The sequence below is a fragment of the Phacochoerus africanus genome, chromosome 6 (assembly GCF_016906955.1).
Source record: "Phacochoerus africanus isolate WHEZ1 chromosome 6, ROS_Pafr_v1, whole genome shotgun sequence".
Taxonomy (NCBI): Eukaryota; Metazoa; Chordata; class Mammalia; order Artiodactyla; family Suidae; genus Phacochoerus; species Phacochoerus africanus.
Genome location: NC_062549.1, coordinates 27900487 through 27919355, shown reverse-complemented (window position 1 = coordinate 27919355; position 18869 = coordinate 27900487). Strand labels below are relative to the sequence as shown.

The 18869-nt window shown below is 39.0% G+C and overlaps 1 protein-coding gene across 1 annotated transcript in view; it reads left to right on the top strand.

The window, feature by feature from the left end:
- Positions 1 to 9303, top strand: part of PKHD1L1 (PKHD1 like 1) — a 152020-nt gene extending 142717 nt beyond the window's left edge. The window contains exons 74-78 of the mRNA XM_047783405.1: positions 1568 to 1719; positions 2122 to 2268; positions 2610 to 2763; positions 6699 to 6953; positions 9047 to 9303. Of these exons, the coding sequence (XP_047639361.1) occupies positions 1568 to 1719; positions 2122 to 2268; positions 2610 to 2763; positions 6699 to 6953; positions 9047 to 9057 (719 nt within the window). The 3' untranslated portion in view covers positions 9058 to 9303. The remainder of the gene's footprint in view (positions 1 to 1567; positions 1720 to 2121; positions 2269 to 2609; positions 2764 to 6698; positions 6954 to 9046) is intronic.
- The last annotated feature ends 9566 nt before the right edge of the window (positions 9304 to 18869 follow it).

The window sequence follows — 18869 nt, the reverse complement described above, 5'->3', positions numbered from 1 at the left end:
ACGTCAAAGGGCCAGAGAGAACCTGTTCACGGTGCAGACAAGTCAGATGTGCCACCCTGCACCAAAAACCAGTAAGGAGAGCTGATAGTAGTCATGCTGGCATGAAGCGAGGCCACGTGAGCCCTCCTGCCTGGGACGTCGTCTCATAGGAGAGTACGTGAAGCAGGTAGCAGGGGAGAGAGGAAGCTGAAAGACTGATATATATTGCGGAGGGTCTGAATCAACCAAAAGAGACCATTCAAATGGCCAGGAACTGAAATTCCTTAAGATGGTGATTTTCAAAGTGTTAAACTTGATCCCCAAGTGCATTGCCTTCTGCTTCCCAAGCACAGTGAGCCTCAGGGCTTAGCCTTCATGGAGAAAACTCAGTGATCCAACTCCTCAAGGCATGGCTCTGGATTTGGAAGGTGCTTGATAGTGGGAATAATACACCAAAACACCCTGGCTGCAGTTATTTCTTAAAGGATCACGCTGACTACAGAGTGTAGAATGGGGTGCCAAGGGAAAGAATGGATACAAAGCCAGTCAAAAAGCTGCTTTAGTATCTCTGCTGCTGATGGGTTAACTAAGATTTGGGCAGTGGTGACAGAGAGATTTAGATATTGAAAACTGATTATATGGTGTGACAGAGAGGTGAAATAGAAGAAGGGTTCAAGCAAAAGTTTCAGGCCTCTGGCAGAAGGCATATGTTGTATAAAGGTGCCACTTCATAAGGTAAAGAGTGTTAAAGTGTTAAAGAGTGTTAAAAGTTTAAGAAGACCTGCCAAGCTAGAAAGAGGGAATAGAAGCTACCTACAGTGTTAGAATTAACCTTGAAAATTGTCAATGTCCAGAACAAGTAACACTTTTGTTAGTAATTTAATGATAACATTAACGACTAATTAATACATACCATGAATCTGATGATGCTAATTATTCTTTCATTTCACAGTTAATACTTTTTTTTTTTTTTGGTCTTTTGTCCTCTTAGGGCTGCTCCCTTGGCATATGGAGGTTCCCAGGCTAGGGGCCCAATCGGAGCTGTTGCCGCTGGCCTTCACCACAGCTATAGCACAACACCAGATTTGAGCCACGTCTGCGACCTACACCACAGCTCACGGCGATGCCGGATCCTTAACCCACTGAGTGAGGCCCGGGATCGAACCCGCAACCTCATGGTTCCCAGTCAGATTCTTTTCTGCTGTGCCATTATGGGAACTCCAATACCCTATTTTTTAAAAATGATATGCGATGATAGATATGCATGACAGTGTTTCACTTCTAAACAAAGAATGACATAGGAAAGTATTAAATTAAGAGACATATTTTTCCCACTAAGCTCTGGCTCATTTTTCTTCTATTTATTTTATCTACCTTTGTTTTTTTTTTAATTCCAGCTCCAAAACATATTCTACTGAGTTTTTCATTTTCCTGACCTCCTTAATGTGATTTTGTCATGTTTAGTTCATGTACAGTTAGAAAGCGGTACAATTCTATAATGTTGATAGAACAGCACAAACAAAAACTAAAGGGAAATATTCTCATGTTCTCACTTCCATGTTTTAGTAATCCACATGTTTCCTCATAGGTCAGATGCAGTTTTCTGAACTCCAAGAAATTGCTGCTTCTCTTGGACAAGCTGTAATTTTAGGACAAACCACTAGTATCCTTGGATTTAATATCTCTTCCATGTCTATTACCAATCCTATCCCCAGCCCAAGTGATTCTGGCTGGATGAAGGTAAGAAAATGCAACTGGAAAAATGCATTTTAGCTATTAAAAAATTGCCTATTTTTATTTTAACTATTATTCTATTTCAATGCAATGATTTAGAGGGCATAATTTTCTAATTTATTTTTGGCCATTTTTTTTTAACAGTATTACTAAAGTGATAAAGTAGTTGAAAATGGAGCATATCTTCTAAAAAAGTATTTCTTGGTATAAAATGTGCTTTACTTTGAATATTTATAACAATGCTTCATGAATTTGCTCTAGAGGAAATATTGTAGTAATACTGACTTCACATATTAAACATTCTTTTAAACAAACAATGAACATTACACTTACCCTGGCTAAGATGAGTTTGCTCCCGAATGCAGTTTATCATGTGAGAACCACTTCATCATTCATGACCATTTACAGGTGACTGCCCAACCGGTTGAAAGGTTTGCATTTCCTGTTCATCATGTGGCCTTTGTGTCCTCGCTGTCAGTGATCACTCAGCCAGTGGCAACACAGTCAGGACAGCCATTTTCTCAGCAGCCTTCCGTAAAGGCGATGGATTCTGATGTAAGTTATAACTCAAAAATGTATTTAAGTGGAAGAATTAAGCTATAAATTCTGGAAGGTGAACTAGCTTCACGAATCCTGGTATGCTGGCAACCTGAGGATGAAACTGTCTTCCAAGTTGGACTAATATCTATGAATATCATCTTGTACTGTTTTTGAAATGCTCCTTTTCAATAAACTTGCTCCTCTGCCCATATCTTGAATTTTTTGTGTAGGAAAATGGGCTTCTACAGATTTAAAATTTGAACTGAGGCATTTAAAAAATAAAGTTCCATGTATCTTTTTTTAAAAAGCATGAGAACAGGGCAATTGTTATAATTCTCCACTGCCTTTTTCTTTAGGGTAATTGTGTATCAGTTGGGATTACTTCACTGACTTTGAAGGCCATACTAAAGGATGCCAGTAATAACCAAGTCAGTGGTCTTAGTGGAAACACAACAATTCCATTTAGCTGCTGTTGGGCCAACTACACAGATCTTACTCTTCTTAGAACAGGTGAGTGTACTATTTTGGATCTTCACATATATACCCATAAATAGGGATAATTATAATTTTCTTTTAATGAACAGATCAGTCTCCATACTCTGCTCAATAAATTAGAGAAAACAATGTCTAGCTTACAATTTTTTTTTTTTTTGTCTTTTTAGGGCTGCACCCATGGCATACGGAAGTTTCTAGGCTAGGGGTCAAATCTGAGCTGTAGCTGCTAGCCTACACCACAGCCACAACAACATGGGATCTGATCTGTGTCTGTGACTTACACCATAGCTCATGGCAACACCAGATCCTTAATGCACTGAGCAAAGCCAGGGATCAAATCTGCATCCTCATGGATGCTAGTCAGATTCGTTTCTGCTGAGCCACAATGGGAACTCCACAAAAATATATTTAATATGCAAAACAAAGCACTTAAAGGAATTAAAACAGGTAATTTGAGGGTATACATCAAAATTATATCATGATTCATATTTTCTTCTTTATTCATGTGTGTATTTTTCTATATTCTCACTATACATGTATTATATATATAATAAGAAAGATATATATATATATATTTCAAATTCAAGAAAATAAAGGAGGAGTTCCTGCCATGGCACAGCAGGTTAAGAATCCAGCATTGTCTCTGTGGTGGCTTGGGTTGCTGCTTAGGCTCAGGGTTGATCCCTGGCCCATCATGTTAAGGTTAAGGATCTGGTGTTGCTGCAGCCATGGCATAGGTTGCAGCTCCTGCTCAGATTCAGTCCCTGGCCCAGAAACTTCCATATGCCTCATGTGCAGTCAATAAAAAGAAATATATGTATATATATTTAAAAGGAAAGAAAGAAAGCAAAAGAAAACAAAGAATAAAATAGTGTCTTATCATTTTAATGGCCCATGCAGGAGTTAAGAGTTGGGCTAGAAAGTAGGTTCTAGTTTTTCTGAATACCAATGCAAAGGAGAAAATTTGAGCATTTTCATGATTCACAGGGCCCATCAGATAGACCAGTTGCTGTAGAGAATTACAGCTTGCTCTGCAGTCAGAACAAATGGTTTCTGTGAGTTCTTATGAAGTATACTCATGACATCTTCAACATGATTACAGTAAATACAGTCATAATTTCCACAGTGAGGTTTCTTACATTATCTCCAAGTGGGTTGATGGCATAATTTCAGGTGGTAAAAGCCTTTCTACCAAGGCACAAATAGTATGTCCAAAACCAGGTCTCCATTGATGATAGATTATTTGATATTAAAAGGAATGAAATGGACTCCTTGTACTGAGAGAGGCCTCCTTTAATGTGTTTACCTTACTCTGGGGTCTATTTAAGATGTTTATAGGCCCTAACTGCTGAAAAAGTTTTATAATGGCACTTCTCTCTTCTTACCAATGGTATTTCAAACACACACAGAATAAAAGCAAAGATAATAAGAGAAGCAAAAGAAATTCTAACAGTAGTCTGATTTTTTTTATAATAATGAAATATGAGAAGCTAAAGTCATTCCAGAATAATATTTTTTTCCTTACTCATGCTTTGATGATGCTGTGCACCAGGTAAGTTTTATCTGCCTCCTGGGCAGCATTATCCTAACCTAGAGTTTGACAAGAACCCAGTGGCAATGAGTTCAATTTTGTGCTCTGGGACATGTACCTGGAGTTTCCTGTAAGCTTAGTGGTTAAGAACAGTGTCAAATTCTTTAACAGCCAGCCTACATGGTAGTAGGACTGGGACCTTGTTATGGGAAATGAGGCTCTTGACAAGAACCTTGCCTGAGAGAAGGTTGCCCAACTCCCCTGGAAGTGGACTCAAGAGGTGCCCAGTGGCAAAGACCCAACCTGAGGATCAAAGTCTTCAAACTACCAGTTCCAAAGGCAATGTTCCAAAGTAGATGGGATCACTGGAGTGCTAAAGCAATAATGTAGGTTTCAACATTTTTTGTGATAACAAAATAGCACTCTCCTTTTAGTCAGTAAATTTTCTTTTAGAGTTGAGAGCTTGTTTGGAGTGTCTATCTGTCCTGCTATGGAGAAGAGTCACTGTATCTGATTCCTTCCCTTCCTTCTTCCTTCCTCCCTTCCTCCCTCCCTTACTTCCTTTCTTCCTTCCTTCTTGTTTTCTTTCTTGCTTTCTTTTTAGCATCAAATGTACAGTTTTAGTTCCTTGGTTGTGTATAGGAAGGAAGTTCAAGGGTAGTCATCTCTTTATTATTTTTAGATCGGTTAACCAATTGGTAGATTAACCACTGTAAAACTGTAATAACAACAAAGCATATGCAAGAAAATTAATAAAACATCTTCCTTGTAACACTTTCTAGCAGGTACTGCACTCTGTTACCACGCTATGGGAAATCCCCTTGCAGATTAGACTGTAGCCCTGGCAGCATGACACCACACCCTCTTGTACTTATAGCTCCATAAAGAACAAAGCAGGGGCCATGAGGGTAGAGGAGGTATGGGTTGTAGTTTCTCACTCAGAAAATGAGTATGTGAGAATTAGGTTTAAAAAAGGTGGGGGGAGAAGAAAGTAAACAGTCAAGACTGAATCTTTTGAGCAACCTGGATAAAAATAATATTACTGATGAATAGTAACATATTTGACCTGTTTATTTAGCAACCGATGTGATATACAGTGCTTGTTCCAGTTTCTGCTGCTACCTGACAAACCAGCCCTGAATCTAATGGCTTAAAACAGCAACCATTTCATTTGCTCACAATAATTTGGGTCAGGAATTTGTGATTGCTCATCTCTACTCCACAATTTCTCGGCCTTCATTCTGGGAAGGCTTGATTGGAGTCTTGTCACTGAAGTTTTGATCTTGAATTTTGGCTGAGTTCTTCACTTCTCTTCCATGAAGTGGACTCTCCACTAGCCTCACAGTACTGCCGGAGAAAAAACATAAAACAAACAAAAAAATCTAAAAATTTTACATATAAAAATCATTAAGAAAAAATATGCCTACTACAAAAATTCAGTTTTTTTCAACCTGAAAAAAGGAAGGACTTAAATACCATTGTATGAACTGTAACAGTGGCAGAATATTCAGTCCATCCATCTTGAAAGTTACAGAATGCATTGCTCTAGAAAGCCAATGTGATCAATATATTCTCTCCTGAAAAAGAAAAGAATGAAAACAGAAATGATTTTTTATAATAGAAAAAAATAGAATGAAACCTTTGAAATTATAGAAGTATTGCACATTAAGCATTATTAATGATAGCAGTGCTCAAAGAAGAAATTATGTCAAGGAAAACTATATTGGTTATCTGATATTCAAAACTGTGGGAAGATTTAACACAGAGAAAGAAATATTTAGATGAGCTTTTTATGTTTCACACTTTAAATATATCCATCAAGTGTTTCTTCAAGCTTATCTGCCTTGGGAAAAAAGAAAGGGATTACGATCTTGCAGCACAAAAATAACATCTAACTTAAAGCAAAAGTGAAAAATGTTTAAATCCAAGTGGAGGGCATATGGGTATTTGCAGTGCTATTCTTTCAATTCTTCTTTATGTTTGAAATTTTTCACAATAAAAATTTCGGTATCCATCCCCACCTCCCCTAACTGAGGCTGTGGCTTCTTCATTCCTTGGTCAAGTGTACAGGGTTCAGCCAGAGGCTCAACACCCTCACCTCCTTCCCCTACTGTCTTTCATTTCAAACAGCATCTCTCCAGAACTGGGCCCTGGGAGTCCTTAAGAAGGAGGCACTGATGCTGCAGAAGGAAAATCTGCCCAGAGTCCGCCTGCCCCTGGTTGACCGGCAAATAGAACTCTTCTAATTCTGGGCCCCTCTCCACACTTGTTTATACTTAAACTAATTCATTTGACTTAGTTTCCAAAAATACTTTGTTAGGGATTATACAGTGCTTGTAAGTCAATAAAAACCCAGTTGAAAGTGTATGAAAGCAAATAGTAAAAAGATGTCAAACACTATGATGATTTTTTTCCCCAGGAAAAAATTTTAAGATTGAATTTGTCCTGAATGATGTAATTCGGGTGGAATCCAGGACTTTCAATCTAGCTATGCAGTCTGTCACCAGCGGCAGCAGTAGCAGCAGTGGCAGTGGCAGCAGCAGCAGCAGCAGCAAAGGGTCCCCTGTGAGCATAGCTGCCCAGATAGTGACTACAGTAATTAGCTGTCTGATGGGAAGAATGTTGCTCTTGGAAATATTTACAACTGCGGTTTTGATTTTGAACGTAACTCTAGGTAAGCACACTTCACTTTTTCTTTTATTTTTTAAAGGTTTATTTATTTATCTATCTATCTATTTATTTATGTTTTAGGGCCACACCCATGGCATATGGAGGTTCCCAGGCCAGGGGTCAAATCAGAGCTGTAGCTGCTGGCCTATACCACAGCCATAGCAACTCGGGATCTGAGCCGCATCTGCCACCTACACCATAGCTCATGGCAACGCTGGATCCTTAACCCACTGAGTAAGGTCAGGGATCGAACCTGCATCCTCATTAGTGCTAGTCAGATTGTCTGCGCTGAGCCACGACGGAAACTCCACACTTCATTTTTTCAGTGTTTGTCTCCACCTACTGAGGTATGAGAAAATGTTTACAAAATAAAGACTGAGTGCATAGCATGGAACCACCATGGACACAAAGACATGGATGGTCTCAGTCCTTGAGAAAGTAATTGCTTCAGTGGTAGAGACTAGAGCACCCTATAGAAATGCTATTTACATTATGTGATGGCATATAAAAAGTACAACTTGTCTATTTTATAATAATGTGATAGGTATTGCTTAAGTTTGTTTCTTCTCAAAAGCATTAAAATATAAGGTATAAGTACTGCTTATTATAAATATGCACATTTTGTGTTTCCTCATTCAATGCATTTTTTTCCTAATAATCTTCAGAGACTTTAATCCTCCTTGTCCTTGACAACTTTGGAATTTTATAAAATTTAGAAAATTCTATTTCGAGTCATTAGTAAATGATATTGTTCTTGGTGTTTTTTAGATTTTTTTCCTAGATAAAAAAGTTAATCAGGAGTTCCCGTCGTGGCGCAGTGGTTAACCAATCCGACTAGAAACCATGAGGTTGCGGGTTCGGTCCCTGCCCTTGCTCAGTGGGTTAACGATCCGGCGTTGCCGTGAGGTGTGGTGTAGGTTGCAGACGCGGCTCGGATCCCGCGTTGCTGTGGCTCTGGAGTAGGCCGGCGGCTACAGCTCCGATTGGACCCCTGGCCTGGGAATCTCCATATGCCTCGGGAGCGGCCCAAAGAAATAGCCAAAAAAAAAAAAAGTTAATCATCAGCTTAGTCTTTGCTAGTAAATAATCTGTCATTCTTTAAATAAGCCACAAGTTGACTTAAACACTATTAGTCCTTTCAGGTTGCTGTAACAAAATACTGTAGACTGGGTGGCTTATAAAGAACAGAAATTTATTTCTCACAATTCTGGAGTCTGGAAGTCTGAAATCAGGGTGTCAGCATGGTCAAATGAGGGCCCTCTTCTGGGTCGAAAATCCCTTTACATGGTGGAAGGGGCTGTCCAGTTCTGTGAGGTTTCTTTTATTAAACCCTAATCCCATTCATGAGGGCTCCACCCTCCAGACCTCAGCAGGGTAGTGGCTCTGCCTCCTAATACCATCACATTGGACAAGTTAGGTTTTAAAACATGAATTTGGGGCGGAACAAATTCAGATCAAAGCAGCCTTTAATGAAATGAAATTCTGGTTGGTTTGTTTTTGTAACTTTGCACTGTGAATTAATAATGTTTTACTTTTAAGGGACTCATGAAGTTCCACTAAATAAAATGACAAAACTTGAATGTGAAAAATACAATGTACACGCACCACTATACTCTTTCTTTTTTCTTTTTTTTTGTCTTTTTTTCTATTTCTTGGGCCGCTCCGGCGGCATATGGAGATTCCCAGGCTAGGGGTCCAATCGGAGCTGTAGCCACCGGCCTACTCCAGAGCCACAGCAACGCGGGATCCGAGCCGCGTCTGCAACCTACACCACACCTCACGGCAACGCCGGATCGTTAACCCACTGAGCAAGGGCAGGGATCGAACCCGCAACCTCATGGTTCCTAGTCGGATTCGTTAACCACTGCGCCACGACGGGAACTCCAACCACTATACTCTTTCCATGGCTCCACACAAGAGTACATATTGATTCTAACATTAAATTGGTAAACTTTGAAATACTAATTTATATATACTACTTTTGCCCTATTAACAGTACCATGAAGTATTAGAAAAGCCAAAATAAATAAAACACATTTTAAATCATATCTTATGTTACTACTACTTTTAAAAAATTGTATTATTTTCACTTTTCAGGAAGCAACTGAAATGCTATTCTGAAGAACAGGTTGAAAATACAAATACAAGAACTGCTTAAGAGCTATTTTGTTGCACAAGAAAAAGTCCATAGCATTTTCAAGAAAATATGCTAAAAATATTTTTGTAATATATAAAATGTATTAATTACCTTTAATCACAAAATTCAGATATCTTCAAAATATAAATTTCTTTTGATTCCTTATGTTTGTATGTTCTTATTTCACTTAAAAATACTTTTAGAACTCTTTGATTTGTAAGCAGATATGTCACCTCCAAGTTACTGTACCAACAAATCCTTTATATAATTGAGAGAATTTTCTAGTTTTGATTTAACTTCTTTAGATCAGATTGAAAGCATTTTGAATTTCTGTATGTACTAGAGGATCTGATTTTCTCTATCCTTTCCCAAGGCTCTGACTTCCAATGATCTAAGCCATTTTAAATTCTAAGGATTTTTGGAGAAAAGAGATTGTTTTTGACCTTTTTTTCAGACTGAGTTGCTGTTTTTCAGGTCCACAGTAATCCCCAAAATTCTAGATTATCCAAGACTTCTGGGCCTTGCCAACCCTGGCCAGTATTCTAAAAACAGTTTTCTTGATGTCCCTGGAACAAGCTTTTGCAACAAGTCCAAACTCATTTTCTTACTCATTCTTCCCACTCAAAACTGTCACTATTGAGAATGTGACCGCCAGCAACCCAAGGCTGGAGATATTTATTTTCCAGAGGATAAAATTAGGGAATGCAAAAAAAAAAAAAATTAAAAAGCCAGACATTAATGTAGCTAAATTAAACAAAATCTCTTAACTATAAAAACTGTGCTTTTCACTCAGAAAATTCTAAAGTTAACGCTTAATTTAGAGAAATAACCCAATGAAGGCCTGTGGCTACATCCAGAGCAAGTCAAGTTGATGCTCACAAAGTTACCTTCCAGTAAGTGACAGGAAGCAGTTGGAATAGCCGAGGGAATTCAGCAAAGCCCAGAGGTTTTTCTTCTGCATACCATTTCTCGGTATTCTCACCCCAGGTTATTATTAATCTTGCTTAATTAACAGAAAAATTATGAACATTTACCATATAGTAAATCTAAATATCTTTGTGTATATTTAGCATTTAACATTTACTTGATACCAGATGTTGTAGTGAGAAGACTACAAGGGCTAAGATGCTGTCTTCACCCTCCAAGAGTTTACAAGGTAATTGGGGAGATAGTAGTGGCAAAGGTGACACAGAAAACACAAAGATACAATATGGTATGTGAGAGGGAGAGACAGAGGGTGCTAGAGGGGGCTGGCGGGGAGGGTGGGCACTTGCCTTGGGGAAGGATGGAGGTGGATGAGGGACAGCTTCCAAAATCAGATGAAGCCTGAGATGACTGTTGAAGAATAAAGCATGACACTAATCAAAGAAGAGTGTCCTGACGGAGGGTGTGGTGGAGAGAACAAAGGCTGGGAGTCCACTAGATAGCAAGTTCCTCAAAGGCAGTAAGGCTCTTCCTTACTCAGCATTTTTCCTGCCATCTTACAAAACGTCTGGCACTAATAGATGCCGACTCACTGCTCATGGAGCGTGGGGAGGTCACGAGCTGTCTCATGTTACTGGAGCACCAGTACAGCCCCTTGATGAGGAGCATCCTTCATGTTCAGAGAACCCTGATACTTGATTAGACCACACCACCTGTTAACTGAGGACTCTTCCACTTCCTTCAGTTCCAACCTTGGAAGAATGAGAAACCTCTACGACTAAATGGGGAATAGGAGAGAGAGAGAGACACCCAACAAAAAAGACTTAAAAATCAGGGTTTCAAATGCAAATTCGGTTTACTCTCCATTTCAGAACACTTAGAAAACCAAATGCCAAGAACTACAGTTGTAGCACCTATGGAACAAATTCCTACGTTGTGTTTCTGGAAGAGATGCAAAAGTATTCTTCACATCAGAACGCTGTGAAAGCCACAGAATTGGCCACCATCTGTAGTCTTTCCTTACCTCAAGTTTTAATTCAGTCCCCTGGAAATGTTTTTTGTCAAAAATTTAGCACAGATTTTTAACAAAGAACGTTTCTAATATAACCCAGCAAAGTCTCCTTGTCTTGCATCATGAAAGGCCAAACTGATAGCCGGTGTCTGCAGCAAAGTAAGGGTTTATTTGTAGGACTCCAAGAAAGGAGAAAGGGCAGCTCATGCTCAAAAGACGTCTGAATTCCCTGATGGCTTTTAAGCAAGGGTTTTTGAAAGACAGTGTTAGGGAAGAGGGTCTTAGGATGCCTGATCAGCTCATGAACATTCTTCTGATTGATTGATCGTAAGGTAACAGCGAGATGTTTCCAGAATGTTAGCCATCAAACTTTTGGTTCCAGCCAGATTGGGTTCTGTGTGCTTGTGGCCAGCATGTAGAAATTGTAGTCACCTTCCTCCCCCAGGTGAGAGGGTCTTAGTTTTTGCTGAACATCTAGATATGCATCAGATTATTATCTATCTCCCTTCAGGAGGAACCAGGAGTCTTGGGACTCTGTTGTTCTAATCATGAACTGCTCTGCATCTGTTCATTGGAACTTATGGAAGCCCTAGGAAGCTCAACCCTTTTTTTCCTACAAATAAGAAATGAGGGACTGGAGGGGCTTTTTTACCCAGGAAGGCCCCACAGGGTCCTGCTTGGTTTCTGTCCCTACTTTTATTTGATACCTCTCAATCCTCAGGGAAGCAGGAGTGGGACAAGAAAGGGAATAAAGTTTGAGATAGATTAACCATAAACTGCACAGGGGAACTCAGTTTTGGGGAACTGGATTTCACTAATACAAGTCGTTTGAGAGTAAAAGGAACTTCTAAAAACTTGCTTCTTGGACACAGGGTTTGTTAAAAAGTTCCCGATTTGACTTTTCTAGGTTTCTGACTGTTAGCTTTTAAATTTTTTTCTAAAATTATTATGGTACATAACCCCAAATTATTTTTTACCAGATAAATTACAATTTTAACTACTACTCTTTTAAATGCCTCACTGTTAAAAATCCATAGGCAATATGGCTTTGCATAGCCTTCATTCATAAATTGGCCATTTTTTACAGTAATGTTTCTCTGAACAAACCTGTCTTAGAAATTTGTGTTTAGGTTTTTAAAAAATACTTTTTAATGTTTTAAGGCCTATTTAGCTGTTGTGTGAGCAAGTCATTAAAAATACTTTGTGAGTTAGTACTATTTCTCCAGGATCTGAAAAATTCATAAAGTAAAAATAGCATTCCCACTTAGTCAATGTAAGGAGCAGAGAATAAGCAGGTAATAAGAATATTTTCCTGTATTTATGATAATCAGTGAAACATTTATATCCTGTACTACTGTCTCTACTCTTTGCTAAGCTCTATCACCTCCTGATTATTGCAGTGATTTCTGGATGATACATGTACTTTTTATCTCTTCTCCATTTTATCCTCTGGAGTGCTATCTAAAATACTAATACTACTAATGATAATTAAAATAATAATAATTAAAGATTTATCACATGCTTACTAAGTGCCAGACGCAAACTGAGTGTTCTACGTGAACTCTTTGCGTGTATGCTATGAGATTATTGTCCCCTTTTCCAGATGAGGAGATGAAACAAAAATATTAAGTACTCCAGTTCGCAGAGCTTTTTATCATAAAGATGGGATTCAAATCTAACTCCAGAGCCCAGCTCCAACATTTAATTGCCTCTCACTTTTCACCAACTAGGGGAAAATCTTTCACTGTGAAGAGAATTTTTAGAAAAACATATTCCTGTTCAAATTCTAAGTCTATACTTTACCACCTCAATACCCTCAGGCAAGTTCTCACTCTCCTTTATTTTCAGTTCCATCACCTATGAGATGTGGAAAATATCTACCTGGTAGTGTGGTACTGGAAGACCAGTAATATCATATGTAAGGCACCTAAGCCAGGCCCAACAAGTGGTAAGCCGTCAGTAAAAGGTATCCTTTCCTGTTATTGTACTGACTCTAATATTGCCTACATTATATTAACCATTGGCCCAATAAGCCATCATTAGCCTTCTTACTATACCAGAACAGTGCCTTAGCATGTAATAACCACAATGTGAGTGTTAGTTATTGGAATCATTGGCTGAACACAGGGCCACATAGAACAGCAGTGAGTGCAGTGAGGAGTGACCAACTTGTGTATGATAAGTTATAAAAACAGAAAGCATATTCTAGGAACTTTCCTTAAAAGATGGCTGTCATGCATCCCATGCCCTTCTTCACCCTTTCCTGTTTTTCCAGCTGCAAGGAGCAAGATGCCTCCTTGGACCAGGAAGACAAGGGCCAGGCCCTTTGAGAAGGGTAGAGAACTCAGTCGAAAAGAGATTGGACCCCTGACAATACCGCCTTTGCTCTTTCGGGTTTCATTGCTGCTTGGCTAGAGTCCTAATCCTGACTGAACGTGAAAGGAACAAGAGATTAGGGAATTCATCCTTTGTACAGGGGAAGGTGGGCAGAGACAATGCCAAGACAAGGAAATTGTTCCAAAATAGCACATATATCTGTGAAGTTTTTAGCTGTATCCTTCAAAATAGAAATGCTTAAATCTTCATCTGAATCTCTGGTATATTTGGTATGGGAAACCATCAGAATCAGTTGGGGGTTCACACCCTTCTTCCATGCTCATCAGTGCACATTTTCAGCTTCCCCAGGTTGGCACCAGTCTCCAGTGAAAGAAACATAAAGATGTGTTCCTCCAACTTCCCATCCCCAGAGAATAGCTACAGACACAACGCGAAAGACTGAAAAAGAAGGGGCCTGCTGTCAGGGTTATAGTAGGTATTGAATACTTGTGGGCAGTCTGACTAGCCACGACATAGTCTCTCACCACATCACTTGCAGGCTCTGATGCACTACTCTAGTTATTATGGTCAGACCATACTAAAATTAGAAAGCTCCTTAAGAAAAATTGTTCTTCCAGGAATTCTGATTACCTGTGATCAGACGATTTTATTAAAGTTCCTTTAGGCTAAGGGCTGTGTGCTCTTTTGAGATTTCTCTAACATGATTAGCACACATTATGCCCATGGTAAGTGTTGAGTTAACTCTTTAATTAAACAAATGAAAAGACAGCATGATGAAACTTTTCCTCTATGAGATTTTTGAGATAAATAAATCCTACCAAAATATTATGGAAATTGCACTTTATCCGGACTTACTGCCTTAACATTTCAAATAAGATGGCATAAAATTCACACCCAGTTAGAGACCCCTAGTTGCAGTTGCCATGGTAATGGGTTCAGTGCAAGATACTTACGGGCATGTCTGGCTACGTGGTTTTTCTTTAAAGTAATTTATGTATTTAAGCAGATGATCCTTTTTACATATGAGTTCTCCCCAAGGGAGTTCCCATTATGGCTCAGTGGTTAACGAACCCGATTAGGATCCACGAGGATGCAGGTTTGATCCCTGGCCTTGCTCAGTGGGTTAAGGATCTGGCGCTGCTATGAGCTGCAGTGTAGGTCGCAGATGCAGCTCAGATCCCGTGTTTATGTGGCTATGGGCGGCTGCTACAGCTCCAATTCGACCCCTAGCCTGGGAACTTCCATGTGCCACAAGTGCAGCCCTAAAAAGACCAAAGAAAGAAAGAAAGAAAAGGAAGAAAGTTCTTCCTAGGAAGAGAGAAAATAAATGAATTAAGTTCTTTATACTGAAAATTTAAAGGATGATTATAACATAGATTTACTTCTCACTTACAAAGGGTTTAATTTGAAATAAAAATTGGAACAAGAAATATATATTCCAGAAGTTTCCGTCGTGGCACCACGGAAACGAATCCGACTAGGAACCATGAGGTTGAAGGTTCGATCCCCGGCCTCGCTCAGTGGGTCAAGGATCCGGCGGTGCTGTGAGCTGTGGTGTGGGTTGCAGACACAGCTCGGATCCTGCGTTGCTGTGGCTCTGGCGTAGCTGTAGCTCCGATTAGACCCCTAGCCTGGGAACCTCCACATGCCATGGGTGTGGCTCTAAAAAGAAAAAATATATATATATATTCCATTTTGAGGAGGTAATCATCACTGTATGAAATGTACATTATATGCAAACAAACGCCTTTAATAATAACTGCTGATATGTCTAATATTTTAAAGGGCCAGAAATGGTCAGAGAAGGATCCACCAGCAGTGGTTTGAAATTAACAGATTAAGGAGTTCCCTGGAGTCTCAGAGAGTTAAGGATCTGGCATCGTCACTGGTGTCACAGGTTTGACCCCTGGCCTAGGGAATTTCCACATGCAGCTGGTGTGGCAAAAAAAAAAAAAAGAGAGATTAAAAAACCATTAAGTGAGTTCCCATTGTGGCTCAGTGGGTTACAAACCCAGCTAGTATCCATAAGGATGCGGGTTTGATCCCTGGCCTCACTCAGTAGGTTAAGGATCCGGCGTTGTTGTAGCTGTGGCATAGGCCAGCAGCTGCAGCTCTGGCCCCAATTCAACCCTTAGCCTGGGAACTCCCATATACCACAGTTGTGGCCATAAAAAAAAAAAAAAAAAAAAGCCTAATAAAAAACAAAAATCAATAATCAAAGCATATATTCTCCTAAGTGAATTTGAATTAATGGACAATAGCATGTCTCTATTTTGAACAGGAGGGTTAGCATGAAGTGTGTGCTTAAAAAACATTTCTATTAATTGTGTATGAAGTACTGAGCTGATTAAAAGAACTGAAGATCATTATCATAATCCTGGTTTGCTAAAATAATAGACACTGAGAATTGGACAAAATTTGGCAGAATAAAAAATGGAAAAAATTGGCATCAGATATTATTATGAGAAAACTATCCCGTGAGTAGTGAGAAAAAGTACAGAGAGGGAAGAGTAGGGTTGTAGGTGCTTTTGTTCTAACAGCTGTTCTTTCACTCTATGTCTTTAAAGCAAAAGAGACAAAGAAGGTGGGGGTGTACTCAGAGCATAGCTTCAAAGCTGAGTGTTCCTTCTTTTCCCCCTTTTAACGGGCTATTAATAAATATATCTATTTCTGGTTGCTGATGACAGAAAATTTACCTCGTTTTCCTTGGAAGCACTGTGCCCTACTGTGAATGAAAGGAAGATTCTATGACCTTGAAGATGATAAACCTGTATGCCTAAAAGCTTTCATTGATTTTACTGCTTTGTTTCCAACACATTTCCACATATGTTATGCCATGTACTTTGCAAAATAAATCCATAAGGCAGGAATTATTGACCTAATTTTGCAGATGAAAAAACTAAGGCTCACACTTGTTCAAGAGCAAAGCCACAATGTCCTCATGCTACTTACTATAGCTAAGTGAATTTGGTTTTCATTGTTGGTTCAGTGTTGTTTTTATTTATTTATTTATTTATTTATTTATTTATTTTAGAAGGGCTCTTATTTTTTATTTTTTTTTTTTTGTCTTTTTTTGCTATTCCTTGGGCCGCTCCCGCGGCATATGGAGGTTCCCAGGCTAGGGGTCGAATCAGAGCTGTAGCCGCCGGCCTACTCCAGAGCCACAGCAACGCGGGATCCGAGCCGCGTCTGCAACCTACACCACAGCTCACGGCAACGGCAACGCCGGATCGTTAACCCACTGAGCAAGGGCAGGGACCGAACCTGCAACCTCATGGTTCCCAGTCGGATTCGTTAACCACTGCGCCACGACGGGAACTCCTTATTTTTTTATATATTTTTGTTTTATTTTATTTTGTCTTTTGTCTTTTTAGGGCTATACCTGCAGCATACAGAGCTTCCCAGGCCCGGGGTCGAATCTGAGCTGTAGCTGCTGGCCTACACCGCAGCCCCAACCCACTGAGCGAGGCCAGGGATAGAACCCACGTCCTCATGGATGCTAGTCAGATTTGTATCCGCTGAGCCACAATGGGAACTCCAGTGTTGTTCTATTTTTAAGTTTTCAGTTCACATACAAGATTAATTGTATTTCAAACCATTTTATTGTTTGTAAAAATCTCAACACATTTACCCTTAGAAATAATAAATGGCATCAGATTGTCAAACTTGCTCAGATCAAGTCTACTAAGCTCATAACACTAAACTATATTATAGCTCTAATAACTATATGGGTAGTAGCCAAGAGGTATTATATTGCTGAACCTCACTACTGGAACATAGAGTAAAGAGTTCACCCAATTTTTTCATTCAAATCCATCTGTAGTAAAAGACATGGATTATTTTTCTTCTTCCCTCTCCAGGGCTCTTCTGAAGGGACTTGGTTAACTCTCACTTGTTCTTCAGAGTTCCCACTGTGGCACAGTGGGTTAAGGATCCAGGGTTTCTGCAGCTGTGGAATGGGTCGAAGCTGCAGCTCTGACTGCAAAACTTCCATATACCATGGGTACGGCTGAAAAAGAAAAAAAATTTTCTTAAACTTTGTCTTCCCATATTTAGCAATAACAGTAACAATAACAACTGATGATATGCTAGAGCAATAATTATGATGAAAAATATTTATTTAAATGATTCACAGAAAGTTAATTTTCTTTTAATAGAAAAGAAAATTAAAAGTTGTTTCAGGGTTTTGGGTTTCTCTATTAAGAAATTTATCCTAACTATTAAATGGTGATTATGGATATTAAAATAAATTGTGATTTTCCATAATATTAAAATGTATTATTTTGAAAGCAAGAAGAGAAAGATCAATAAAACAATCCATTAAAATTATCACCAGATAATCCTTTCCTTTCAAAGGTTATCTGCTCAAAATTCTTACTCTGTAAGCTGCAAGGCTTTGTTTTGCTTAATCAAGAAATGAATGTGACTTTATGATCTGTATTCAACTGGAAACAGCTACTCATCAATAAAAAGCTATTAATGTATTAAGCTATTAATTCATAGAACAGCAAGTCTAAGATTGTTCTTAAGGAAAAAAATATATATCCCTTTAATGAAAAGCCAGAGAACTGAGCTTGGGAAGATCTGGAAGCACTGCCCTGTTTTTGCAAGGTCTGCACTACCTCCCAGGCAGGGATGGGAGGTCAGTTGATCCAGCTGGAGAACTCAGAACAAGAAAGCCTATTCAGGCTTTAACCTGAGAGAGTAAGTGGTAGGTTGGAAGCTGATAGAACAAGTAAATCAAGCTGGTGATCAGGATTGGGCAGGGGCAGATCAGAAGCCTTGAAGTGGGCAAATGGTCCTGACAGAAAGCAGGTAGAACTAACTGTACCCCATGACGTAGAGGCAATACAAAGAGAAATCTTTCATACATCAGGGTCTATCCTTTATGCTCCACCCCACTTGACATTTGGTGGTTCCCATCCCCATACCACCCAAGAGGACAGAACTTCAAATTGCGCACTCCCAAGAGGTGGTCCCCAGTAAAGACCCCAAATTATTGGCACTATGATCCCCATTATAGGATTACTACTTGACAACTAGAGTAGAAATGATTTTTAAATATTCTTTTGTATGTATTTTAAAAGCAAGTTTTAAGTTTGCAGTCTTAAGCAAGCTTTGTTTCGCTGTTGTGCTGGAAAGCAAACATTTACCATTTGTTTCCGGAAAAAGGTAACCTTTTGTTTCATTTGCAAATGGAAAATTTAATAAAGAAAACTGAGGAATAATTTCAAAATAAAATATCATAGGGATATAATAAATAACTTGAAGCAAAAATACAAGTCACTAAGGAAAAGCATTATGAACACCTGTTCATGTGAGGATGTAGGCTATTTTGGATTATTGGATTTTTAAAATCCAAAAAAATTCTGGAAATTTTGAATTAATTGAATTTAGGTATTTGAAGAGATTAAAGATTAGAACAGATCTGCTGAAGGTCAAGTGACCCTTTAAGGGACTGCAGAGGGTTAAGTGGACTTAGGGAGGTGTAGTCACTGGGAATGATCTAG